This window comes from Salvelinus fontinalis, chromosome 12 (assembly GCF_029448725.1).
Source record: "Salvelinus fontinalis isolate EN_2023a chromosome 12, ASM2944872v1, whole genome shotgun sequence".
NCBI classification, from domain to species: Eukaryota; Metazoa; Chordata; class Actinopteri; order Salmoniformes; family Salmonidae; genus Salvelinus; species Salvelinus fontinalis.
The window spans coordinates 35,014,716-35,042,025 of record NC_074676.1 but is presented as its reverse complement, the minus strand read 5'-3'; the positions used below and the strand labels follow the sequence as shown (position 1 = coordinate 35,042,025).

Here is a 27,310-nt window from a genome sequence, read left to right as displayed (position 1 = left end):
CGTATCCTTTTCATAGGAGTTGAGGGGGACTGGCAACAACATAGGAGGTGTAACAAGGGTACTTGTGTCGCATGAACCACTCATTCTGAGGTCTTGCCTGACAAACTGTGAAAATAGCAAGTGAACAGTGAATGGAATTATTTTTGGAGGTTGCTAAACCATTGCAATCATATTGCTGGACATGTTAAGATACCCACCTTTGTATATTTAAAACCAAATACTTTTCGACTTTTACTCATGTTGTTTTTTATTGGGTGACTTTCACTTTTACTTGAGTAATTTTCCATGAAGGTATCTTTACTTTTACTCAAGAATGACTATTGGGCACTTTTTCCACCACTGGTCCTTTGGCAGGGCATGCAACCCAGTTAGCTCTGCATCCTGCTGGAAGCATGCATGGTCAATCAGTATAGGGCTTTCAGTCTAAAAAGGCCATGATCCTTTGAACGCATTGGAGGCGATGAAACAAAGGAGCCCCATTCAATGAAGGGAAGCGAAGTGGGCTGAGAGGCGATTTGCAGGAGGAGTTTGGCATATGACATATTTGTAATCCAACCCCAACCTTAATTTAGGCCTACTTGTGACGCACTGAGACTGACTTTATGACCAAAGTTATCCTATTTACACTTTTTAGTACATTTTTACATTAAAATACATGTTTCTGACTCATTTTGATGCCACATGGGCCGTTTTCAAAATGATAAGTTGGGTTTTAGGGCCAGTCGCTCTTTAATCTCATAAAACATTTTCCTAATTTATTACCATGTGTTATAATATAACATGTCCATGTCTTGTCATGTACAGTAATGCGTATGATGAAAATATCACATCTAACAATAACATAAAAAGTAAGAAGCAAGCATGTCATATTGACACAAACTATTTGGAGCATCAGTTGTGACAGCCTTCATTGAATTGTAGCCTAGTTCTGTAGTCTCTCGTCAACTGAAATGTTGGCTAGCGGAGGCGGATGAGTGTATCAGCGCTAAGCCAATGGGCACAGACGAGGGGCGGTATACATGGTAATTTACAAATGGGCTGCAGCCAGCTGTTGCTGCCGGAGATGTGCGCGCGGTTGGAAGAAGCGCTCCTGAATCATCGTCCTCGAGCATCAAGTGGACACCTCTACGGAACTGCGTATTCTATTCACTTCAACGAGGCGGCGGAAGAGCTCTTGAATAATTTTGAGACAGGAAACAAACTAGTAATATACTCTGCTGTCGTAATTTCTCACTAAATACCGGGTCAAACGCAGAGCCTACAGTAAAGAAAAAGGGAAAAACGTGACACTGGAGAAACATCAAAGAATAGGTGAGCTGAGTGCATACCTTTGTTGTTTTCCTCTGTCAAAACAACATTTAACACATTTACTCTCCGAGTTGCCTAAAATACATTTTATATTCTGAGGATACTGTAAGTTATTGCATAGTCACATGCTATTACTATGTAAGTAACTTAGATAGATACTTAGGAATGCCTAACTCTGGGACAGGGCTATTATTAACCGAGTATTTTTGAATGACGTAAGCAATTCAGTCATTATTTGGCAGTCTTATTTATTATTAGCAACAACACACGCAGGCCTCACAGCTGTATTTATAGTGCTGTTGCCCAGTTGTATAATTATGTAAGACTGTCATGTGCCTGCTTATGCTGTGCTTGACACAGAATTTCACTTGATACATTTAATGGGCAATCACCAGTAGGTCTGTTTTTATTGATGGTTTCCTCTTGGCGAAAAGAGATAGTTATAACCCCCTGATAGGATTAAATATATGATTTTTCTAAATGTTAGCAAGAAGCTAATAGTAGTGTTCAAGCAGTTGAAAAGTGAGATTTCATCCAATGAAGCAAGTAATGGAAAAAGTAGAACTAGGCTAATGTTTGCATGATAAATAGTAATACATGTTCATTCTATAGCTGTATCCCACTGAGTCATACCTCAGTCAGATAATATTTGTGTGAAAATTGAAGATGAAAGGAAAGGGATAGCAAGATGTATGCATATTTACAGTTGTGGAACATATAATGCGCCAAGTATACCCAACAAGACATGAAACTTTCAGCTAATTTATCTACACATCATAATAATGACTGACAAATATAACATTTATAGTGTGCATAAATAATGGATATTTGGGGTGAGGGGTGTATTGTGTTTGTTGTTATTTCATTCCCATTGCATGTACAACATTTTGTTAAGTAATGCACATGTTATGGTGCATTTTTAAATGCTAGAGAACATTTATACACTGTTTTTTGTAAGCACTACATCTATTTTAGATGATGCCAGTGGCTTAGTGGGTGTAAATGATACTGTCACAATAGGGAGGCAGGCTTTTCTATCCTGATGGAAAGATTCTCTGTGCTGCAAATATGTTCAGTGGAATCTGGTCCAGTGGCTGTTTAAATTCATTTTCTTTATGCTTACACTTTAATCTCATTCAGCTTTGCAAAAATCTAAACTTGCATCAAAGCATTGCTAACAGAGAATGTGCAAACAGCAATAGAAAGACACACATTATGTGGTTAGGATCCATAAAGAAAAACATGTATTCAAAGTAGAATATTTAAGAATCAACCGTTTTCTGTAAAATACGGAAATATTTCCAATGCTCAATTGCAATAAATATGTGTTTATTGCGTACTGAACAGTTAAAATTATTTGCATGACTTGACAACCTCTGTGTTTGTTATTCTTGTGGTCAAGTTGATTTTCCATGGACAGCATATGTTTGTTCTGAAAGAGAGCATCTTTGACCTCTTGGTTTCATAATAAAACCACAAAACTTGGTCACTCAGTATTGAACCTGTTGACCCTTGTGCAGTCATCATGAGTACCTCACTGTCTCTCTCTACGTTTTCTAAGCTGAGAAATGACAGTATAGTCTTGACATGACACTATGGTCTCTATGGTCATCAAAAATCCCAAAAGCCAGTCCTGAATAATCAGTTGTCCTACCCATAGTGTGTTTCTATTCTGTCTCAATCCAAAATAACCAGGAAATTGAATTATCTCCTGTTAAAATTAGCCAAATATTTTCACACCTCAGTTTTGCAAAGGTCCAGCCAGGGAGTGATTGAATGTAACGAAGCGTATGAACTGTCTGACCCTGCTATATCACTACATTTTAAATACACATGGGGTAAAATGTTGATTTTTCAACCATAAATCAGTCTCACAAATGTATACTGTATAAAATAAAATAAAATCTGTCTTTATCCCAGATTTCATGCAAACCTTAATGTGTGATACATAAATGTGTGATACACACAATAAATTAAGTGTTAACTTCATGCCTCACAAGTATTTTTTTTAATTTCAAATTTTTATAGTTGAGGTTTGTTGATGATAATTGTGTAGAGTCAATAAATGTTTGCGTCGGCATGGTTGCCTTGGCTTAGGGGCTTTATGTATTGGGTTATGCAAATAGGATTTCTGCCTTCTATTTTGAGACCTGGTTTCTCATCTTGCCATTGAGCTGAAATGACTGGCAGAAGCATCAACAACTAATACTGAAAAAATGTGTTGGGCTTTGGCCTGGTCAGGTGCCATATGCTCTGCTTGTATGCTTATTTCCAGCTAATATTGTATGGTAGTTGAATCATACTGTAACCTAAATCTATGTTTCTCTATTCAAAGTTATAAGCCTAAAAGGGTAAATATATGGTTATTGCAAAGAGTAAACATTAGCACAAAACATATTTATTTTTAATGGAATGTGCATGACACAGTTATTATCGTCGTGTAAAGATACAGTAAGTATCAGTGTTCATGAGTAAGTTCCCATTTAACATTCACTGGAATTAACATTCAGTGTGTTAGTGAGAAGTAACGCCTCTGTATCAAGTCCCCCACTCATGAAGTAGTGCTACAGCGTTGACTGGTAATGACACAACAGTTTGTTGTTGGTGTTCACCCCGTGTTGTCTCAGTGAGACACTCAGCAATTAGTCTGTCCCTGTCTCCAGGGACTGCAGGGTGTCTTTGGGAGAGAGAGCCTGACTGTGTTAGAGGCCTGCTCTGTTAGTGTGTAATGGTCTCGTTTCCACTGTCTGGCCTTTGGGAAGATGTCAGAGGAAGCTGCTCTCGGTCCCTAGGAGCTGTAGACCCTGTATGCGTGCAATTATTGCACTATTCCCTCAGAACAGCCTCAATTCATCGGGGCATGGACTCTACAAGGTGTCGAAACTGGTCCACGGGGATGCTGGCCCATGTTGACTCCAATGCTTCCCATAGTTGTGTGTAGTTGGCTGGATGTCCTTTGGGTGGTGGACCATTCTTGATACCCACAGGAAATTGTTGAGCATGAAAAATCCAGCTGCGTTGCAGTTCTTGACACAAACCGGTGTGTCTGGCACCCACTACCATACCCCATTCAAAGACACATATTTTGTCTTGCCCATTCACCCTCTGAATGGCACATATACACAATCCATGTCTCAATTGTCTCAAGGCTTACAAATCCTTTTTTAACCTGTCTTCTCCCCTTCATCTACACTGATTGAAGTGGATTTAACAAGTGACATCAATAAAGGATCTTAGCTGGTCTTGGTCGTAGATACCAGGATCTCTGGAGTGTAAAAAAGTGTATGTATAGTGTCATCAGAAATTAAGACAATAAAATGTGGTCATTAGCTCCCAAGGCAGCTAAATGTATATTCTCATCAACACTAATGATTTTACAGACAGTGAAACTCTTGCTGACAGCTACATTGCTGTCCTCCTTGGCTGTTTTTAGCCTTTTTGTGACATTGAGCGGCAGTTGTCATACAGACTGCATTATCCAGAATTAGGTGACATTAGGCGTGTGCGGGTTTACTGGCTGTAGTGGTTTGAGAAACATTCGAAACCACTCTGAGAAGGCCAAGTCCTCACCGTTTAGGGGAGGTAAATGCAATATTTGCCTGGCTGTGAGAGGTAGGGGTTGTCTGTGGTGAGAAGTTATATTTGAGAGAAAGGAACTTTCTGTAAACCCCTATGTGATAAAGATCTCTGGCTTCTCTTTAGCTCAGATCTCCCACTTCCCTCTATTCTCTTAATTTACATTTGAGGTGAGATACTATCTTCTGCAGAAGAAAATGTAGGCCTGCTACACTCCAAAAAAAATGCTGGGTTGTTTGGTTGACCCAACTGCTGGGTTGTTTGGTTGACCCAACTGCTGGGTTGTTTGGTTGACTCAACTGCTGGGTTGTTTGGTTGACCCAACTGCTGGGTTGTTTGGTTGACTCAACTGCTGGGTTGTTTGGTTGGTCCAACTGCTGGGTTGTTTGGTTGACCCAACTGCTGGGTTGTTTGGTTGACTCAACTGCTGGGTTGTTTGGTTGACTCAACTGCTGGGTTGTTTGGTTGACTCAACTGCTGGGTTGTTTGGTTGACTCAACTGCTGGGTTGTTTGGTTGACTCAACTGCTGGGTTGTTTGGTTGACTCAACTCCTGGGTTGTTTGGTTGACTCAACTGCTGGGTTGTTTGGTTGACTCAACTGCTGGGTTGTTTGGTTGACCCAACTGCTGGGTTGCAGGCGTTGGTTCACTTAGTTGGGTTCTTTTCTATAAAAACTGCTTGGTTATTGGTGCTGGGTTATTGAGCTATGACCCAGCGGGTCAGATCAGTAGACTAGAGGCGTAGTTTAGTAGGGGCTTGGCATTCAGACAATTCTTTTTAACCACCCATGAGTGTAAATGTCATTCCTGTTCATCTGTTCTGTTGCATAGTTGTCACATGTGAAGGTTGGATATTAAAATGTTTGTAGTTTCAATGATGCTTACAGAAGTGTATGAGCTTCCTGAAAGTCTATGTAAATCCCATTGTTGGGATGCAATAAGGTGGTATATCTTATTATAATCCGTAATAAATCATCAAAATATTAAAGAAGAATGTGTAAAAAAAATAATAAACAATGCTCTTTGCATTATGCAAACTTAACCTACATTTACTCTTATGGCTTGCCAATAAGAGCTTGCTGAAAGCCACGCCCCTACAAGCCACACCACCTGAAATTACACCAAAGATTGCATTAAAAAAGAAACAGCTGCTAGGTCAACCCAGCATGAGAGTAAAAAATATCAAAATTATGCTTAAATTAACCCATGTTTGGGTAATCCCAACAACTCAACATGTTGGGTTATTCACGCAACCCAACTAGCTGGGTCAAAATAAGATGTGTTCTGTCCACTATTTAACCAGTGCTGGATTACCAAATAACCCAAATTGGGTGCAGTGTTATGACCTGGCTCATAGTTCGTAACAACAAAAAGAAACCACGCCTGACTTAAATGTTAAAAGTAATACATGTATTAAACTAAATAATGCTAAATACAAAAATATAACATAAGCTATGGATGTCTGTAGGATCAGTAGTGTATGCAGGGTGTTGTATGGTGAAAACCAACTAAAAACCCAAAAGGTGGTGGAAGCCAACCTGCCAGTCAGGGAAGAGAGAATGTTGGCTGATGTGCTCACCCTTAATAGCCTGCAGGCCAAGGCTTCCCAGGTGCGCCACATCAACTGACAATCCTCCCAGCTCTGCCCACTGGGCTCCTGCAAAAAGCATCCCAGCAGACAGAGTGGGAGGGATGTCACAACAGTTGGTTGTATAGTGTAATGGCGCCACAGTTATTTTCATTCATTACAATGCAAGGTGATGCAATCATAAATGGTGCAGTCATTTGGTGTGTTCTTGGTGGACGTCTTGTTTATGCAATCCAATATCAGAGCAGTTACCACTAATTTGGCCCAGTACCTGTTACTAGTACGCTGCACTATAGATTTATTAGACTTGTCTACTTTCTAATTCTGGCAGTCTTAATAAAGCGGTATTATTCGTAAAGAGTTTTCATTCATAGAACATTTTGTGAGTGCCAACGATGTATGAATTAAAACATTGATTCTGTTGCGTTTTACAGTGTGATAGGTGAGAGTGTCTTGTCTGTAGAGGCTAAGTCCAGTGGATACTTTATAAGGTAATGATAGGTGCACAGAGGTGGATTCCTCAGAAATGCCCATAGTGCCTGTCTGCCAAGCATGGGCGAGGGGGCAGCAGGCACTCTGGGGGACTCTGGGGGTCGTGGGAACACCGGCACCATATCCGTTCACTCACAATTTGGATGTAGCCTCTAAATATAGAGGAGGTCATACATGCCCAATATGAGAGGAAAACGAGGGGAATACTCCTCTGGGCTTTGCATCAGTAGAGACAGTACAGTTCAGTCAGCTGCTTAGACAGCCTGCAGCTACGGCCAATCCAGCTGAGGATAGGGATGCAGAGAGCTGCAATAGGCCTTACTTTCTGATCTCAACAATCAACTTATCTCAAGCAATAAAACACAAACATTTTGTGTGATATACGACCGGTATTGTTATCACTTACTTTGCAGTAAGGTGCTGAATGTGATTTCTTGATCTTGATCTGTAACTTATTGGTGTGCTAACAATGCAAGCATATACTGTACCTTAAAGGGCAACTCCGCAACTTTTCAACCTCAAACTCATTATCTTCAGCACCATACCAATGTCTATAATACAGTGCATTAGGAAAGTAGTCAGACCCCTTCCATTTTTACACATTTTGTTACGTTACAGCCTTATTTTAAAATGGATGAAATATATAATTCTCCTCATCAATCTGCACACGATACCTCATAATGACAAAGCGAAAACAGGTTTTTATACATTTTTGCAAATGTATTAAAACTAAAAAACAGAAATACCTTATTTACATAAGTATTCTGACCCTTTCCTATGAGACTCGAAATTGAGCTCAGGTGCATCCTCTTTCCATTGAACATCCTTGAGATGTTCTTACAACTTGATTGGAGTCAACCTGTGGTAAATTCAATTGATTGGACATGATTTGGAAAGGCACACACCTGTCTATATAAGGTTCCACAGTTGAAAGTGCATGTCAGAGCAAAAACAAAACCATGAGGTCGAAGGAAAAAAGTCAAATCAAACTTTATTTGTCACGTGCCGAATACAACAAGTGTAGTCCTTACTGTGAAATGCTTACTTACAAGCCCTTAACCAACAGTGCAGATGTAGGTAGGGGTGAAGTGACTATGCATAGATAATAAACAGTGAATAGCAGCAGTGTATAAAACAACTGGAGGGGAGCGGGGGGTGTCAATGTAAATAGTCCGGTGGCCATTTGATTAATTGTTCAGCATTCTTAAGGCTTGGGGGTAGAAGCTGTTAAGGAGCCTTTTGGTCCTAGACTTGGTGCTCTGGTACCGCTTGCCATGCGGTAGCAGAGAAAACAGTCTATGACTTGGGTGACTAGAGTCTCTGATGATTGTATGGGCTTACCTCTGACACTGCCTATTATATAGGTCCTGGATGGCAGGAAGCTTGGCCCCAGTGATGTACTGGCCGTACGCACTACCCTACTGTAGTGCCTTACGGTTAGATGCCGAGCAGTTGCCATACCAGGCGGTGATGCAACCGGTCAAGATGATCTCGATGGTGCAGCTGTAGAAATTTTTGAGGATCTGGGGACCCATGCGTAATCTTTTCAGTCTCCTGAGGAGGAAAAGGTTTTGTCGTGCCCTCTTCATGGGGAGGTGTTTAGTCCCAGGGTCCTTAGCTTAGTAATGAGCTTTGTGGGCACTATGGTGTTGAATGATGAGGTGTAGTCAATGGACAGCATTCTCACATAGGTGTTTCTTTTGTCCAGGTGTGAACTGGCAGTGTGTAGTGTGATTGAGATTGTGTCATCTGTGGATCTGTTGGGGCGGTATGCTATTTGGAGTGGGTCTAGGGTATCCGGGAGGATGCTGTTGATGTGAGCCATGACCAGCCCTTCAAAGCAGGTGTACCGTAGAGCTCCGAGACAGGATTATGTCGAGGCACAGATCTGGGGAAGGGTACCAAAAATGTCTGCAGCATTACAGGTCCCCAAGAACACAGTGGCCTCCATCATTCTCAAATGGAAGAAGTTTCGAATCACCAAGACTCTTCCTAGAGCTAGCCACCTGGCCAAAATGAGCAATCAGGGGAGAAGGGCCTTGGTCAGAGAGGCGACCAAGAATCTGATGGTCACTCTGACAGAACTACAGAGTTCCTCTGAGGAGATGGGAGAACCTTCGAGAAGGACAACCATCTCTGCAGCCCTCCACCAATCGGGCCTTTATGGTGACCAGACGGAAGCCACTCCTCAGTAAAAGGCCCCTAAATGACAGCCAGCTTGGAGTTTGCCAAAAGGCCCCTAAAGGACTCTCAGACCATGAGAAGCAAGATTCTCTGGCCTGATGAAACCAAGATTGAACTCTTTGGACTGAATGCCAAGTGTCACGTATGGAGAAAACCTGACACTATACTTACGGTGAAGCATGGGGGTGGCAGCATTATGCTGTGGGGGTGCTGTTCAGTGGCAGGGAGTGGGAGACTAGTCAAGATTGAGGCAAAGATGAACGGAGCAAAGTATAGAGAGATCCTTGATGAAAACCTGCTCCAGAGCGCTCAGGACCTCAGACTGGGGTGAAGGTTCACCTTCCAACAGGACAACGACCCTAAGCACACAGCCAAGACAACGCAGGAGTGGCTTCGGGACAAGTCTCTGAATGTCCTTGAGTGACCCAGCCTGAGCCCGGACTTGAACCCGATCGAACATCTCTGGCGAGACTTAAAAATAGCTGTGCAGCGACGCTCCCCGTCCAATCTCCCCATCCAATCTGATCTGCAGAGAAGAATGCGAGAAACTCCCCGAATACAGGTGTGCCAGGCTGTAATCGCTGCCAACGGTGCTTCAACAAAGTACTGAGTACTGGGTCTGAATACTTATGTAAATATGATGTTTCCATTTTAAGTTTAATAAATGAGCAAAAAACGTAAAAGCTGTTTTTGCTTTGTCATCATGGGGTATTTTGTGTAGATTGATGAGGATTTTATTTTATTTTATCCATTTTAAAATAATACTAACATAACAAAATGTGGATAAAGTCAAGGGGTCTGAATACTTTCCGAATGCACTGTATGTGAAAACGGCGTGTTTCTATGATTTGTGGTTAAAACGAAAAAAATGGTCTTAAAAAATGTTTCTCTGTGAAATCACAGGGTAGAATTGAAAGTAAGAAAAACAGTGATTTTCCAAAACCTGCAACGAGTTTCTCCCCGGAAAGAGGTATTTTCTTGCTCTCCACGTCACCTCGAATCTCATAGTGTTAAAAAAAGAAAAAAAGGTTGTAACTTTTGATGACTTTGATAACGTTATATTTTTTTCTACAAAATGTAGAAAGTCACAGTTTTTACATATATAGACACTGGTATTGTGCTGGAGGAAATAAGAATGAGGTTGAAAAGTGGTTGGATTGCTCTTTAAAAAACAAACAAATGTTTCAACAATTCACTTAGTTTTTTACTTGAAACAAGTCATTTAGATCGCTTTACAGTGTTCTCAACTGTCATTCCCAGCTTTGCAAATAGGCTGCCATTGGACCCACCCCACCCCCAGAACTGCCTGAACATGGGAGAAGAGGGGGTGGTTTGCAACTTTTCCTGGTCTAAAACACACTTTTTATTTTATTTTGCTCTATTCCACCTTACAGGGAGCTGGCTGGTGTACACTGGTCCCGGGGTAACCCAGACTAAGGGAGTGCCAGCCTTGCATGGGCCTGCTCTAACTTTAGCCCCTATCGCCTCATCAGGGTATAAATAAATAGGCTGCAATGACGAGGGGGAAAACAGATGACATTTTCCCATACTGTATGGTGGTTGGTGCTCTTATTTTGATAAGGTTGAGTGACACCACTGTGTAGGGGCCTACCCTGCACAGAGACATTTCTCTTGCTTTGTTAGCTCTTTTACATATAATGTCGATCTCTAAAAAGCTACCAGGAAAGGGCTGAAAATAATATATTTAGCCTTAGAAATAAGGTTCATGAAATCAATAACTTGCTGACATTAGATAATATGAATATATTAGCCATTTCTGAGACTCACTTACATAATTAATTTGATGATACAGCAGTAGCAATATAAGGATAAAACATCTATAGAAGAGACAGCAATGCTTATGGGGGAGGTGTTGCTGTGTATATTCAGAGCCATATCCATATAATGCTTAGAGAGGATCTTATGTCAAGTGTTATTGAAGTGTTGTGGTTGCAGGACTCTTGGCATATCTAAAGCCTTTTCTTTGGGGTGTTGCTATAGGCCACTAAGTGCTAACAGTCAGTATCTAAATAATTTGTGTGAAATGCTTGGTAGTGTATGTGATGTAAACAGAGAGGTCTACTTTCTTGGGGACCTGAATATTGACTGGTTTTCATCAAGTTGTCAGCTCAAGAGGAAGCTTCTCATTGTAACCAGTGCCTGTAATCTTGTTCAGGTTATTAATCAACCTACCATGGTGTTTACAAACACTACAGGAACAAGATTATCCACATGTATCGATCACATTCTTACTAATTCTGTAGAACTTTGTTCTAAAGCTGTATCCGTACCCATTGGATTCAGTGATCACAATATAGTGGCTATATCCAGGTAAGCCAAAGTTCCAAAAGCTGTGATCATACAAAAGATTTTGCTGTGAGTTATGTGGATGATGTTAAAAATATTTGTTGGTCTGATGTGATTAATAAGAAGCATCCAGATGCTGCACTTGATGAATTTATGAAATTGCTTCTTCCAATTGTTGATAAACATGGACCTGTTAAGAAACTGACTGTTAGAACCCTTAAGGCTCCATGGATTGATGAAGAATTGAAAAACTGTATGGTTAAAAAAGATGGGGCAAAAGGAGTGGCTAATAAGACTGGCTGCACACCTGACTGGTTGACTTACTGCAAATTGAGAAATTATGTGACTAAACTCAACAAAAAGAAGAAACTGTATTATGAAGCCAAGATCAATGATATAAAGAATGATGGAAAAAAACATTGTACTTTAAATAAAATTATGGGCAGAAAGACAAGTTCAACTCCATCTTTCATCGAATCAGATGGCTTATTCATCACAAAACCATTTAATTATTATTTTATTGGCAAAGTGGGCAAACTTAGGCAGGAAATGCAAACAACGAACAGTGAGCCATGGTATTCATACATAAAAACACAAATAATGAAAGAAAAGCATTGCAAGTTTGAATTTTGTAAAGTTAGTGTGGGAGAGGTGGAAAAATTATTGTTATCGATCAATAACGACAAACCTCCTGGCATTGACAACTTAGATGGAAATCTAGTGAGGATAGTAGCTGACTCTATAGCCACTCCTCTCTGTCATATTTTAATCTGATCCTAGAGGAATGTCTTTTTTCTCAGGCCTGGAGGGAAGCAAAAATAATTCCACTACCCAAGAGTGGTAAAGCAGCCTTTACTGGTTCTAACAGCAGACCTATAAGCTTGCTGCCAGTTCTTAGCAAACTGTTGGAAAAATGGTGTTTGACCAAATACAATGCTATTTCTCTGTAAACAAATTAACAACAGACTTTCAGCATGCTTATAGAAAAGGGCACTCAACATGTACTGCACTGACGCAAATTACTGATGATTGGTTGAAATAAATTGATAAGAAGAAGATTGTGGGAGCTGTAATGTTAGATTTAAGTATAGTTTTTGATATTATTGACCATAACCTGTTGTTGAAAAACTTGTGTTATGGCTTTTCAACTTATGCCATATCTTGGATGCAGAGCTATCTATCTAATAGAACTCAAAGGGTTTTCTTTAATGGAAGCTTCTCTAATGTCAAATGTAAAGTGTGTTGTACCACAGGGCAGCTCTCTAGGCCCTCTACTATTTTCAATTTTAACAATGACCTGCCACTGGCATGTGTGTCCATGTACACTGATGATTCAACCATATACACATCAGTAACCACAGCTAATGAAGTCACTGAAACCCTTAACAAAGAGTTGCAGTCTGTTGTCAAATGGGTGGCCAGTAATAAACTGCTCCTGAACATTTCTAAAACTAAGAGCATTGTATTTGGTACAATTCATTCCCTAAGTTCTAGACCTCAGCTGAATCTGGTAATGAATGGTGTGGCTGTTGAACAAGTTGAGGAGACTAAATTAGTTGGCGTAACCTTAGATTGTAAACAGTCATTGTCAAAACATATAGATTAAATGGGTGTAAAGATGGGGAGAGGTCTGTCCATAATAAAGAGATGCTCTGCTTTTTTGACACCACACTCCAAAAAGCAAGTCCTGCAGGCTCTTTTTTTCTCTTATCTTGGTTATTGTCCAGTCTTGGGGTCGAGTGCTGCAAGGAAAGACCTAGTTAAGTTGCAGCTGACCCAGAACAGAGCGGCACATCTTGTTCTTCATTGTAATCAGAGGGCTGATATAAATACTATGCATGCCAGTCTCCCTTGGCTAAGAGTTGAGGAGAGACTGACTGCATCACTTCTTCTTTTTGTAAGAAACATTCATGTGTTGAAAATCCCAAATTGTTTGCATAGTCAACTTACAGCTCTGACACACACACTTACCCCACAAGAGGGGGTCTTTACACAGTCCCCAAATCCAGAACAAATTCAAGAAAGCGTACAGTATTACATAGAGCCATTATTGCATGGAACTCCGTTCCATCTCATATTGCTCAAATAAACAGCAAACCTGGTTTCAAAAATTACGGCACAACGCTTCTCCCCTATTTGACCTGGATAGTTTGTGTCTATGTATTGATATGTAGGCTACGTGTGCCTTTTTTATGTGTATGTAGTTCTGTCCTGGAGCTGTTCTTGTCTGTTAATGTTCTTTATTATGTTTCATGTTTTGGGTGGACCCCAGGAAGAGTAGCTGCCTCTTTTGAACAGCTAATGGAGATGCTAATAAAATACCAAAGTGCAGTGGTCTCAACTATATGGTTTGCTTTTTGAAAGTTTGTCAGGTTTGAGTGTGTAATGGTTTGTTGATGTTGCCATGAGATCTACAAGAGATTATTTATTGCAATGGGATATCCTGGTGAAATGTTCTCTCTATTATGTGATGAAAAGGTGATGAGTTAAAATTATTGAGTTTTGATGAAAATGTGATATTTTTTCACAGTGTAAAGCCACCTGTCAGACAGCGATCACAATGGGAAGGAAGAAAATACAAATCTCTCGTATCCTGGACCAGCGGAATAGACAGGTACAACTCTTTGATTATTTCTATCACTTTCCATCATTATTGTATTTGCCATGGTTTAGTTAAACAGTCCCACATGATAAAAAAATACATTGAACCAATATGTTTCTGTCCCCAGGTGACGTTCACCAAGCGTAAGTTTGGCCTGATGAAGAAGGCGTATGAGCTGAGTGTGTTGTGTGACTGTGAGATTGCCCTCATCATCTTCAACAGCACCAACCGTTTGTTCCAGTACGCCAGCACTGACATGGACAAGGTCCTACTCAAGTACACAGAGTACAGCGAGCCTCACGAGAGTAGGACCAACACAGACATAATGGAGGTATAAATACATTACTAGGTCCACACATTACTCAACATGTTCTCCTATATAGTATGTATAGTCATTTGTTATATCCAAGGTTCCAATTACATTAATTCCCAATGAAGTTGAGATAGCTTTGATTTTTAAATGCTTAAGCTTATGAAATGCTTACTTGGGCAAACCTATAATGCATTGAAAAAACAATGTTGGTACAGTCCACTTCTGTATCATTAGGTCATCCCAAATAGGCAATAGTATAAACAGGCTGTAGTATGTGGTATCCTTAAGGTAATGTCTGTGTGCTGCTCTTTTCTCTGTCCTGTTGCTGTAGACTCTGCGGAGGAAAGGCCTGGGTCTGGACGGGACAGAGCTGCTGGACACTGAAGAGCCAATGCTGGTGACAGCAGAGAAGTTCGGTTCACTAAGCGAGGGCATGGACCTCTCCCTGGCCCGCCAGCGCTACTACGTAACTACTCACACTTGTCTTATGAAACACATGCTGTCTGAGCCAAAGGCTGTAAAAGGACTAAAGCTGTTTCATTGATTTATTGTATTCAGTGAAGAATGGCAGTTTGAGAAAATGATTCTATTGAACGGTCGAACCATTAATTTGACTCAGTGAGCACATTTTGTACTTAAAGAGACACTTTAGCAGTACAATGCAGCTGCAATAGACCTAACTTTCTGATCTCAACTGAAACAGACACTCTCCCATATTTCTCCTCAGGCCCCCTCCCTGCTCTCACCCGAGGCCCAGTTCCTGGTGACTGCTGGCTGTGAGAATGGATACCCCAACTCATCCAACCCCAGCCTGAGCTCCCACAGACCCCCTGCCTTCAAGCCCCTGGGCCCCAGACCAGGCTCAGCCAGCCCTGCAGGGCCCCACAGCCACGCTGCCTTCATGTCTCCACACTCAGGTAAGACCTGGCCCCCTAGTTCTTATTTGCAAACATTCCTAGAGGGTTAGAGGTACCATTCTTGTCATTGATTGCCTACAGAATGTGAGGCCACCTCAGTGCTGTGCAGCTGGCTGTTCAAACAGGAAGTGTGTGTGTGTGTGTGTGTGTGTGTGTGTGTGTGTGTGTGTGTGTGTGTGTGTGTGTGTGTGTGTGTGTGTGTGTGTGTGTGTGTGTGTGTGTGTGTGTGTGTGTGTGTGTGTGTGTGTGTGTGTGTGTGTGTTTGCGTGTGCGAGTGCATGCATACGTGCTGTGTGAAACAGCCCCCCCCCCCCCCCCCCCCCCCCTCCACGAGTGAAACAGCATCTGGAGGCTGATCTTTGGTTTCTGAGCAGTGAGTGTGTTGCACCTGCTGGTCATCTCAGTTGAGCTCAACTCCACTTTTCATACTCTATAGTTAGTAGTAGGAATGCCACTCAATGGTTTGCCATCTCAACTGAACTATCTAGTCAATTAACGCTGCATTTTGAAATGCTTTACACTGTACATTATGAATCTTGTAATTTTCCTTTTTTATCAATACATATCAGAGCAAAACGTATGTAAAAAAATAAAATAAATGCTTATTATGCTTACTGACTTAAAGTAGTTATTATCAAGGTGTGAATACATTTTTCATTATGAGGTTAACATTAACAATGTACGTTTTGGTAATCTGAAGTGCCCCATGTCTATAAGAGATAAAGTTTAATCCTAAAAAAGAACTTCTGTTTTACAGGTGGAGTGAGTGTGAGAGATTGAGAGAGAGTGAATGAGTGTACTGTCTGTGAGTGAAACATTATTCTACCCACATCTGTTTTTCACTTCCTATTTGTTTTCTCTCTGTAAAGGTATTGGCTACTCCATGTTCTCCCATGGCAACCTGAGCCGGGCCTTGGAGATGAAGACTCCTCCCCCTTTGAACCTGGGCAATGACAACCGGCGGGCAGAGAGCCACCCTGGTATGGGTGGCATTCGCGCCAACCTCAACAGTGCTGTAAGGATCTCTTTAATCCTACTTGTCAGTCATAACAAGAGGTTAGCAGGAGGTTTTGCAGTACTGCAGGCTACAGAATATAGTTTCACTATCACTCATGGACCAATCAGAGAGCAGGGTTATGACAATGTCATTGCAAAGGGACCAATCAGAGAGCAGGGTTATGAGGATGTTATTATGAAGGGACCAATAACAAATACATTTTAATTTGTATTATTAGGATCCCCATTACCCGAAGCCAATGGCGACAGCTAGTCTTACTGGGGGTTAAGCAGGGTTATGACAATGTTATTATGAAGGGACCAATCAGAGAGCAGGGTTAAGACGATGCCATTACCTAGGGACCAATTAGAGAACAGGGTTATGATGATGTCATTATGATGGACCAATCAGAGAGCAGGGTTATGGTGATTTCATTATGATGGAACAATCAGAGAGTAGGGTTATGACGATGTCATTAGGATTAACCAATCAGAGAGCAGGGTAATGATGATATCATTATGATGGACCAATCAGAGAGCAGGGTTATGGTGATTTCATTATGATGGAACAATCAGAGAGTAGGGTTATGACGATGTCATTAGGATGAACCAATCAGAGAGCAGGGTAATGACAGTATCATTATGTTGATGTCATTATGAAGGGACCAATCAGAGATCAGGGTTATGTTACGGTGACCATATTACCACCACACCGGCAGTCACGAGTCATGACAGCAGTCAAATTCCATGTAACCGTTTAGTCACGGTAACTAGGCTTCTCCAAGCTCTGATGCTGCTGATGGTCAATAGTAGCCTACCAAACTTGCTAACTGCCTGGTACTCAGCACTCTATTGTCCCTCTAGTCACTCTGACATCAATGCAAATGTATTCGAAAATCAAATCAAACACTTTATGAGAGCCCATGAGCTCATGTTGTGCAACATTTCTGTAGGCTATGCAATTGCATAAGAAACAGAGTTTTGATGGCCTCTATTAAGGTGGATCCCATCAGTTTATTTCTCAACTTTCCTAATATTAAGCACATTGCTTCGCTTTACAGCAGGAGAATAACTTGTCTGGCTGGCATGAAAATTAACCATGGAATAAGCGTCCTACATTTGCTATTTACAGTGTATTTGGAAAGTATTCAGACCCCTTCTCCTTTTCCACATTTTATTATTCTAAAATGGATAAAATAAAATAAATTCCTCGTCAATCTGCAAACAATACCCCATAATGACTAAGTGAAAACCGTTTTTTAGACATTTTTGCAAATGAATAAAAAATAAAAAACTGAAATACCTTACTAACATAAGTATTCAGACCCTTTGCTGTGAGACTCGAAATTGAGCTCAGGGACATGTTTCTACAACTTAATTGGAGTCCACCTGTGGTAAATTCAATTGATTGGACATAGGTCTGAATACTCATGTTAATGGGATATTTAATTTATTTTATTTTATACATTTGCTAAAATTTCTAAAGACCTGTTTTTGCTTTGTCATTATGGGGTATTGTGTTTAGATTGTAGAATAAGCCTGTAACTTAACAAAATGTGGGACAAGTCAAGAGGTCTGAATACTTTCCGAATGCACTCTTTTTTTCCCCTGCCCCTGTTCCGAGACAGGTGCATGATAATGGTCCATTCTAAATCAAAACTAATTTCACACAAATATGATTTTGTATATGTAAAGACAAGATTAAATTAAGAATAGTCTGATGGGTGACAATGTTAGCCTATCACTTGTTGATGATATATTATCATTTGTGAATAATGTCCAGCTTGTGTGCATTAAGGAAAGAAATCATAGTCCCACATGTAGCCTAGCCCATGGGCCTATATGTTTTGATATGGTTTGTATCACAACTAAAGTGGCCAAATAACTTCTTAAAATTAAGCACATTCATCAGCTTACAACTGGTGTTGCTGCACTTATGATGTGAAGAAATAGCCTAATATTTTATCAGCATTATAAGATACATGTTTTAATCTGATGCATCAGCCTCTTTTAAAAGGTTTTTGATGTGAGTGGTTGTATTAATCTGGGATCTATCGCATCCCACTGTCACGCCTGCTCCCACTTAGCCTCAGGCTGCCCTTCATTACGTACACCTGTCACCATCATTACGCGCATCAGCACTCATTGGACTCACCTGAACTCCTTTACTTTGTTGATTGCCCCTTTATATCTGTCTGCTCCTCAATTTGTTACCCGTGTCAGCATTATTGTCATTTTGTTTTCCCCTGTCCAGATGCTGTCCGTACTCTGTTCCTGTCCGTGTTTCATTAAATGTTCACTCCCTGTACTTGCTTCTTGTCTCCAGCGCCTGTCCTTACAGAATGCTGACACCACTATTTGAAGCATCAGGGAGTTCTTGTTTTTTGTTTTTGGTGGTGACCGATGGAACAGGGGTTGCCTCAGCTGGCTCGTCGGGCTTCCACGCCTTAGCTAGCTCGAGAGGTTTCCTTTCCTCGGTTGGATCGGCAGGCTCACATCCCACGTCATGCCTCAGCCGGCTCATCGGGCTCCTACGCCTCAGCCGGCTCATCAGTCTCCCATCCCACATCATGCCTCAGCCGGCCCATCAGGCTCCCACGCCCCAGCGGGATCGTCAGGCTTTCATGTCTCAGCCGGATCGTCGGGCTCCCACGCCTCAGCCGGCTCGTCGGGCTTCTACGCCTCAGCCGGATCGTCGGGCTCCCACGCCTCAGCCGGCTCGTCGGGCTTCTACGCCTCAGCCGGCTAGTCCAGCGCCATGCCTCGGCCAGCCCGTCAGGCTCGCCCTGGTGGGATGCAGGGTGGCGCCCCTAGAAGGGGGGTACTGTCACACCTGCTCCCGCTTCCCCTTTCTGGCACACAAGGGCGCCAGGCTGCCCTTCATTACGCAGACCTGTCACCATCATTACGCACATCAAGACTCATTGGACTCACCTGGACTCCCTTACTTTGTTGATTGCCCCTCTATATCTGTCTGCTCCTCAGTTTTTTCCCTGTGTCACATTATTTTTGTTTTGTTTTCCCCTGTCCAGACGCTGTCCGTATTCTGTTCCTGTCCGTGTTTCATTAAATGTTCACTCCCTGCACTTGCTTCTTGTCTCCAGCATCTGTCCTTACACCCACAACTGCCCCAGAAAATGTTTGGAATATTTATTTCTCGCACAGAAGGACAAGTTGACCAATAGAATACGTCAACCGTTGTACTATGGTGGATAGTAGATTGACATAGGCTAAAGCTTTTGCTGTTCGTTAGGCATACTCATCTTGTTGGCTGACGAAAAGTAAACGTGTAGAGTTCTTCTAGCATCTTAAATATACGCCTTGGAATTCGATAAGAAGAACGCGCACAGTTGCAACCCCGATGTGTCTGTCTTCACTTGTAGCCTACTTTGGAGCTGAGATAGATGCCTGTGAGAAGAACCCGATCATGTGAAGGGCATTGGCTAATAAGAATTGCGATATCTGAAAGAGCCATGTGAGTGAGAGGTGCATCAGAACATGTAGCCAGGAGAAGTGAATTATAATTATTATATTCAGCCCAAGGGCACAACGGCCACTGGCCGCAAAAGGCATTTATTCTTTTAGGAGGCATTACAGCCACACTAGGGGGTTTCTGTCAAGTTATTTGAGGCATTATCAAGTGCTTGACAAATTGTGAATGAGAGACTGTGAAGTTTGTGCAGCCTGTGCAAGAAACAATGCAGAGGTCATGCCTTTCATGCAACTTTTATCATCATTAGAGTCGCTTCATGCAGCCTTAGAACGTATTAAAAATCTAAACATATAGCTCAATGTTTGTATGACAACTAAAGTTGCATAAATAGCTCTAAATTAAGCATATAGTGGGACCTATTTCTTTGTAAACCACTCAATACAGAATAGCCGCGTGTGCGCACGCCCTTAGAAATCATTTGGAGAAAACATCCTTTCTATTTTATTCAGCTTTGTTCAATTGTATTATTCATACTATAAAATAATGCCACGGAATTCTAAGCAATTCTTGTCTGCTAAATGAACTAGAGTAGCCCACAGCCATATGGCATAGCCAGATCAGGTCCTAACATAAGGACAACTCCGAGTATGTTCTTCTGAAATATACTACATTTTCTTCATACCATGTTTCTTTAGACCTGTCTAAAATAAATAATGGATTCATTGTGATGGTGTAGGCTATATTAAATTGATTGATTTGACTTTTTAAAATGTAGGTGTTCCAAAGGTCTGCATCAGTGGCTTGTAGGCTATGCGTGGAAGCCAGGAGATGCTAAATGTGTTTATGTTAATTAAAGGTCAATTACCATGAGACCGGCAGTTATTTGCTTGACAATCACCGGCTGACAAAATGCAATGACTGCCACAGCCCCAGTTAGGATGACTTCCTAATGATAATGTCATAATGAAGGGACTGATCAGAGAGCAGAGTGATGACAATGTCATTATGATGATGTCATTATGAGGAGACCAATCAGAGATTAGGGTAATGACGATGTTATTACAAAAGGCCAATCAGAGGACCAACCACACTCACGCTTGTACACTATAATTCTCACTCTCACACTTACTCACATGGCCTGTATTTAAGCAATACGGCCTGAGGGGGTGTGGTATATGGCCAATATACCACGGCTAAGGGTTGTTCTTAGGTAAAACGCAACGCGGAGTGCTAGGTCACAGCCCTTAGCTGTGGTATATTGGCCATATATCACAAACCCCTGAGGTGCCTTGTTGCTAACTGGTTACCAACATAATAAGAGCAGTAGAAATAAATGGTTTGTCATACCCATGATATACGGTCTGATATACCACGGCTTTTAGCCAATCAGCATTCAGGGCTCGAACCACCCAGTTTATATTGTTTTGAACTGAGTAAATGCTTCTCTCTCCATGTAATGTTCAGAGAGGCATACTGTACCAGGGCATGCACCCAGGGAACCACATGCTGACCATGGGGAAGGCAGGTCTGCTGGGCCAGAGTCTTGGGGGCTACGGCCTTACTGCTGGACCATCTGGTAAGACTGCAGCTCTGCTCTTCTGACATCTGTATGTGCTTCTTGGTTAGTGATATAAAATAATCATTCTCTGTCCCAGACTACAGCCACCCAGGTTTCTCCCATGCTGTGAGTCTACAGCGTGGTACAGTAAACCCGTGGCAGACAGCACAACAACAGGAGCAACATGTACCCCACCTCAGCCCAGTGTAAGACCACTGATATAAAACCTTATTCAATTACTAAGTGTTAAACATTGAACAAGGATGGACCATGATGCTGTTGTTATGAGTCTTCTAGTGCCCTTTATAGGAAAAATAGCATGTGTGGATTTATTTCATGCTTTATGTCCCTCAAACTCAACTTTTGACCTCAAAGCCAGTTCTACTGCGCTTTTTCAGTGTTCCCCTCTAATCAGGGACTAATTTAGACCTGGGTGCAATTAATTATCAGGTAGAACAGAAAACCAGCAGGCCTCTGACTTCGTAGGGTATGAGTTGAATACCCCCGCTCTATGTGATGCATATTCTCTTCCCTTTTCTCTTTCTGCTTGCTGTGTACCAGGATGTCCAGCGGAGGGTGCTCTTTCCCCTCTCAGGCCTCCACCCCCACCACTCCTCCTCACCCCTCCCTCAACCTCAGCATCAAATCAGAGCGAGCCTCCCCGGAGCGCATCTGCTCTGCGACCTCTCCGCCGCTGCAACATCTGAGGCAGCACTCTCCAATGAGCACCCCCGATTCTGCTCTCCCCACCCCCCAGGAACCCTACCCAGCCAATGAGAGAGAGGAATTCTCCAAAGGAGGTTTTCCCTACCCGGCTCAGCAAGGGGCAGAGGAGAAAGGGGGGCTGCCCCTGAGGCAATTAGAAATTAGCGATGGATGGCAGAGATAGTTGGCAGCAACTACCACACACCACCCACTCTCCTTCAAGCCAAGCCAAGCCTGCCACATGGTTGCCCACTCACAGAGAGAGGAGGATGGGGAGATGAGGTTTATTCATTCACATCATCCCAGAGGAAAGAAAGACCCCCCTTAGAGCTGGGCTGGAATCTCCCTTGTTGGTGATGAACATGTGTCACTGCCTCTCTGATCCTGATCCTGATATATTGTCTGGGTGTGTTGTTGTTGGGTTTTGTTGGTTTGTCTGTGTGTTGGGGTCAGAGGTTATGTCAAACCACATATCAGTGTGGTTCTCTCATCCTGTTTGAGCTACAGAGCAGAGGGTGAGGGAGTATCAGTCATTTAGCCATGTTCTTAGAGCACCGTGTTTCAGAGTAGTACTTTACATTCAGGTCCCCAGTTACAGTGCCTTCGGAAAGTATTCAGACCCCTTGACTTTTTCCAGATTTTGTTAGATTAGTCTTATTCTAAAATTGAATAAATTGTTTTTTTTCATCAATCTACACACAATACCCCATAATGACAAAGCAAAAACAGGTTTTTAGACATTTTTAACATAAGTATTCAGACCCTTTACTCAGTACTTTGTTGAAGCACCTTTGGCATCCTCGAGCCTTTTTGGGTATGACGCTACAAGCTTGTATTTGGGGAGTTTCTCCCATTCTTCTCTGCAGATCCTCTCAATATCTGTCAGGTTGGATGGGGAGCGTTGCTGCACAGCTATTTTCAGGTCTCTCCAAAGATGTTAGATCGGGTTCAAGTCCGGGCTCTGGCTGGGCCACTCAAGGACATTCAGAGACTTGTCCAAAAACACTCCTGCATTGTGTTGGCTGTGTGCTTAGGATCGTTGTCCTGTTGGAAAGTGAACCCTCACCCCTGTCTGAGGTCCTGAGTGCGCTGGAGCAGGTTTTCATCAAGGATCTCGCTGTACTTTGCTCCGTTCATCTTTGCCTCGATCCTGACTCGTCTCTCAGTCCCTGCCGCTGAGAAACATTCCCACTGCATGATTCTGCCACCACCATGCTTCACCGTAGGAATGGTGCTAGGTATTCTCCAGACGTGACGCTTGGCATTCAGGCCAAAGTGTTCAATCTTGTTTTCATCAGACCAGAGAATCTTGTTTCTCATGGTCTGAGAGTCTTTAGGTGCCTTTTGGCAAACTCCAAGCGGACTGTCATGTGCATTTTACTGAGGAGTGCCTTCCATCTGGCCACTCTACCATAAAGGCCTGATGGTGGAGTGCTGCAGAGATGGTTGTCCTCCTTGAAGGTTCTCCCATCTCCAGAGGAACTCTCGTGCTCTATCAGAGTGATTATCGGGTTCTTGGTCACCTCCCTGATCAAGGCCCTTCTCCCCCAATTGCTCAGTTTGGCCAGGCGGCCAGCTCAAGGAAGAGTCTTGGTGGCTCCAAACTTCTTCAACTTAAGAATGATGGAGACCACTGTGTTCTTGGGGACCTTTAATGCTGCAGACATTTTTTGGTACCCTTCCCCAGATTTGTGCCTCAACACAATCCTGTCTCGGAGATCTACCGACAATTCCTTTGACCTCATGGCTTGGTTTGTAAATAAGGTATATCTGTTTTGTCATTATGAGGTATTGTGTGTAGATTGCTGAGGATTTTTTCTATTTAATACATTTTAGAATAAGGCTGTAATGTAACAAAATGTGGAAAAAGTCAAGGGGTCTGAATACTTTTCGGAGGCACTGTATATAACTTTAATGCTTTAGCCTTTAGCCCAAAATCAATGAAGTGGTGAGCTCACAGGAGACCGATTAGGGAGCACCACAGTCCTACTCATCTATCATAGTGGCACGTCCTCTGTGATAGTGAGTGGGAAGTTGGTCTGGATAGGAATTGATTAAAGAAAAACAAAAATGCAATCTGCACTTATGGATTTTTGTATTTAAAATCTGTGCATCAATAAGTCTCTCAGGGATTTGGATCATTGGTTCCATTATACAGGGTTAGTGTTGCCTTTAAAGGCTAGAAAATTACTGAGCAAAGCTGTTTGTTTTTGCACTATATACTGCATAGTTAAAGTCTTTATTTCTGGACACTGGCCTTAGTAATGCAAAATTATGACAAATTTAAGACTAAAGGGAATGTAACATGTGCTTTATTTCTTATAAATGGATATTGTGTTTAATTTAATTAAAACAAGTCAACATTTAGCATATAATGGCGTATAAGAATACCCCATTACTAGTCATCATCATACATCTTCAATCTATTCCTGCTTGTGATGCTCAAGGTCCATATTCACTTTAACCATTTTATAAAGTTGAGCTTTACTACTTTCAGCACTGTTGTATTTTGTTTAAATAAATTCCAGTTATTTATTAATTCCTGAAAAGGAAACACATTTTCAGTGGGGCAATGGGAATAGGGTATGTTGACAATCAGACACCTATCAAATAAACTGCATAAATTAACTTTTGTCTATGGAAAAAAAACATTACGACACATTTTATTGCTCGTGTGAGTTTTTTATATATATTTTTTTAATGATTTTTGTGTTTTATGCAGATCATTTGTGGTGTGTTATTGTTTCATTTATCCATTTTATGTTTAAAAAGTCTGAAAATAGTTAATGTAAAATGGATACAAGATAATTTTGTTTCTTGTGGGTTTGTGTGTAGATTGAAGTGAACTCCTTAGTCCACAAGAGGTCAATGTATTTCACACTATCACTCTGAAGGCAAGACAATGCAGAAAGAATCAGCCATTAGTGCTACAACTGGCAATGAATTATCTGATTTTCCATGGCAAAAGTGACAAGTTAATGCAGTGCACTGTGATGGTATTCAGATAAAACTGCATAATTAGTGTATTGAAGACATACACAGAGGGTATATGGGCAGGTTCTGATTGACAACCTGGAATTATTGCCAGGATAAATGTTTATTTGTCTGACACAAAACTATTTAAACTGTGGATAAATGTAGAAAGTGAAAAACAGTAACTTCAGTTACAAACAGTATTCTCGCAGATACATTAAAGTTCTTTTGACATATTTTTGAATATAAGCACTTGTCAGTAAAAACCACACAGGTTATTCCAGCACATCAATACCACTGGGCAAAAACTGGTTGAATCAACATTGTTTCCATGTCATTTCAACAACAAAAAACAATGTGATGACATTGAATTAACGTGGAAAACTGATTGGATTTGCAGAAAGTCATCAACGTAAAGGAATTTCGTCTTTATTTCACCCAACTTTTAACCTAAATACAATGACATTGTGACATTTTTTATTGATTTCATGTTGAATTTACATTAGTTGACAACACAACCAAATGTATATCAAAACTATATGTTGAAATGACATTTATGCCCAGTGGGTAGTGTCAGCACTGGTAGTATTTATCAAAACAACCCATGGCTTTATACTTATTTTAATGACGTGGCTGCCTTTCAATTAGCATTATTTGATTTGTAAGTTATTTTGACCTGAAGGCTGTACATCTAATTGACTGTAATTTAAAAAAACATTGATTCAGAAGTCACAGCATTTCCTTTGGTGTATATTTATCTGAAGACCGATAAAATGCTATCTACTACGTGTATCTTTCATATGTCCATTTATTTATCAAGATTGTTCCATTTAATACATCTAGTCACTCACTATCATGTCAAACCACTAGGTTCCAACTGAGGGAACAAGAATGAAGGAACATTATAAAACCAGACAAGCTTTATACAGTGTGCATACAATACAAAATGCCTTACAATCACAGCTGAACATCACATACAGTGAATATTTTCTTCCCTCTAGAGCATTTCCCTACAATTTAGAATAACCAGGATGAAATTGGCTAGAATTATCCCTCTCCCACCCGTCAGCATGGCCTCTGCTCCCCAAATGAAAAGAGTCACAGGGGTGGTGTCTGGGCAGCTCCCCTGAGGATAGGGCCAGTCTGCAGGGCATGACTGAAGCCTCTGTTGTCTGGTCGCTGCCTGGTCCCTATAGCAACAGCCATGGTGGCTGCAGGCTGCAGACTGGGGGCCTCCAAACACATGCACATAATTAATGTGATTATATAGATATGTCAACCCTGTCACCTTCCAGTTCATTAAGCCAGACACTCTCCCAGACCTGTCAGAGGCCAGTAAAGGCCTGCATCTGCCTGGCCTTAAGAGGAAAGCAAGCCCCGCCACATACATTTTATATAGGCCTTATACCAGTAGGGGCAATAGAGGGTTAGGTAGAAAATTCTCAGATGGAAGTCAAAGTACTCATAATAGCTGTTTTGACATCATTGTAAAATGTTCTGTGATCTGAAAAGCATCAAGGCAAATGCATGACAAGATAAAACAAGTGGGGAAACAACTTTTACAGAAATATCACTCAACAATTATAAAAAATCATATCACATAAAAATATGTTGTCAAACAGTAAAAGATTGTTAGTGAAACAAACATTCAAGATCAGAATCTCAGCCATCCATAACACAAAGTTCCAAGGTGTTATCTGGTCCCATCTAGTTCTGTGCTTGAGCACCATCGATATCCTCCAATGAAACATTCCCACCTCACCAGAACATAAAGGCTCAGATAAGTCAGTCCCTCCCTAAATTGGGCATCTTTGTGGGTTTTGACTGGATCAGGAAGTCAAATAATATCTTCAATAAATCATGTCAGCTCAGACGAACGCTCCACGGGCCTTTCTGGCTGTGTCACATCTGAGGGAAGGTCATGTTCCTTAGAGCTATACAAAAGCAAGCTGATTTTTACCAATATTATTTCACAAAAAGTGATATCCACAAAAATATACCATTTGAGAAATTTGACAAGTTGGCATTACATTTGTGACACGTTGCACTGCATCACATTGCTACAAAGCTATATGATATTACACATACTAAGATCGAAAAATCTAAATATATTTACAAAAAAATATTTGTCTATATCAGATTGTTGAGACAGAATTAGTGCAGGGCAATTATCAATGATTAAGGTCAGAGGTGAATGCCCAATTCAGCAGCTACAAACCATTGTCATGCATGGTCTTTTGTCAAATGATTTACTTTGAAGGACCCCCATCTTTTATCACCCTTATCTCCTACGCTTTATAATAAAGAAAAGTCATTGGGAGAAAATAAAATCTGAAATGTACATTTTGCTGGGATAAT

General features: G+C 41.4%; 1 protein-coding gene across 1 annotated transcript; it reads left to right on the top strand.

Moving 5' to 3' along the window:
• The first annotated feature begins 1,033 nt into the window (after positions 1-1,033).
• On the top strand, positions 1,034-25,742 carry mef2b (myocyte enhancer factor 2b). Its single transcript, XM_055940517.1, has 9 exons — positions 1,034-1,311; positions 13,986-14,069; positions 14,185-14,388; positions 14,702-14,836; positions 15,098-15,287; positions 16,157-16,302; positions 21,181-21,292; positions 21,372-21,480; positions 21,836-25,742. The coding sequence occupies exons 2-9, from the start codon at positions 14,016-14,018 to the stop codon at positions 22,161-22,163; spliced, it is 1,278 nt and encodes a 425-aa protein (XP_055796492.1). The 5' UTR covers positions 1,034-1,311; positions 13,986-14,015; the 3' UTR covers positions 22,164-25,742.
• The last annotated feature ends 1,568 nt before the right edge of the window (positions 25,743-27,310 follow it).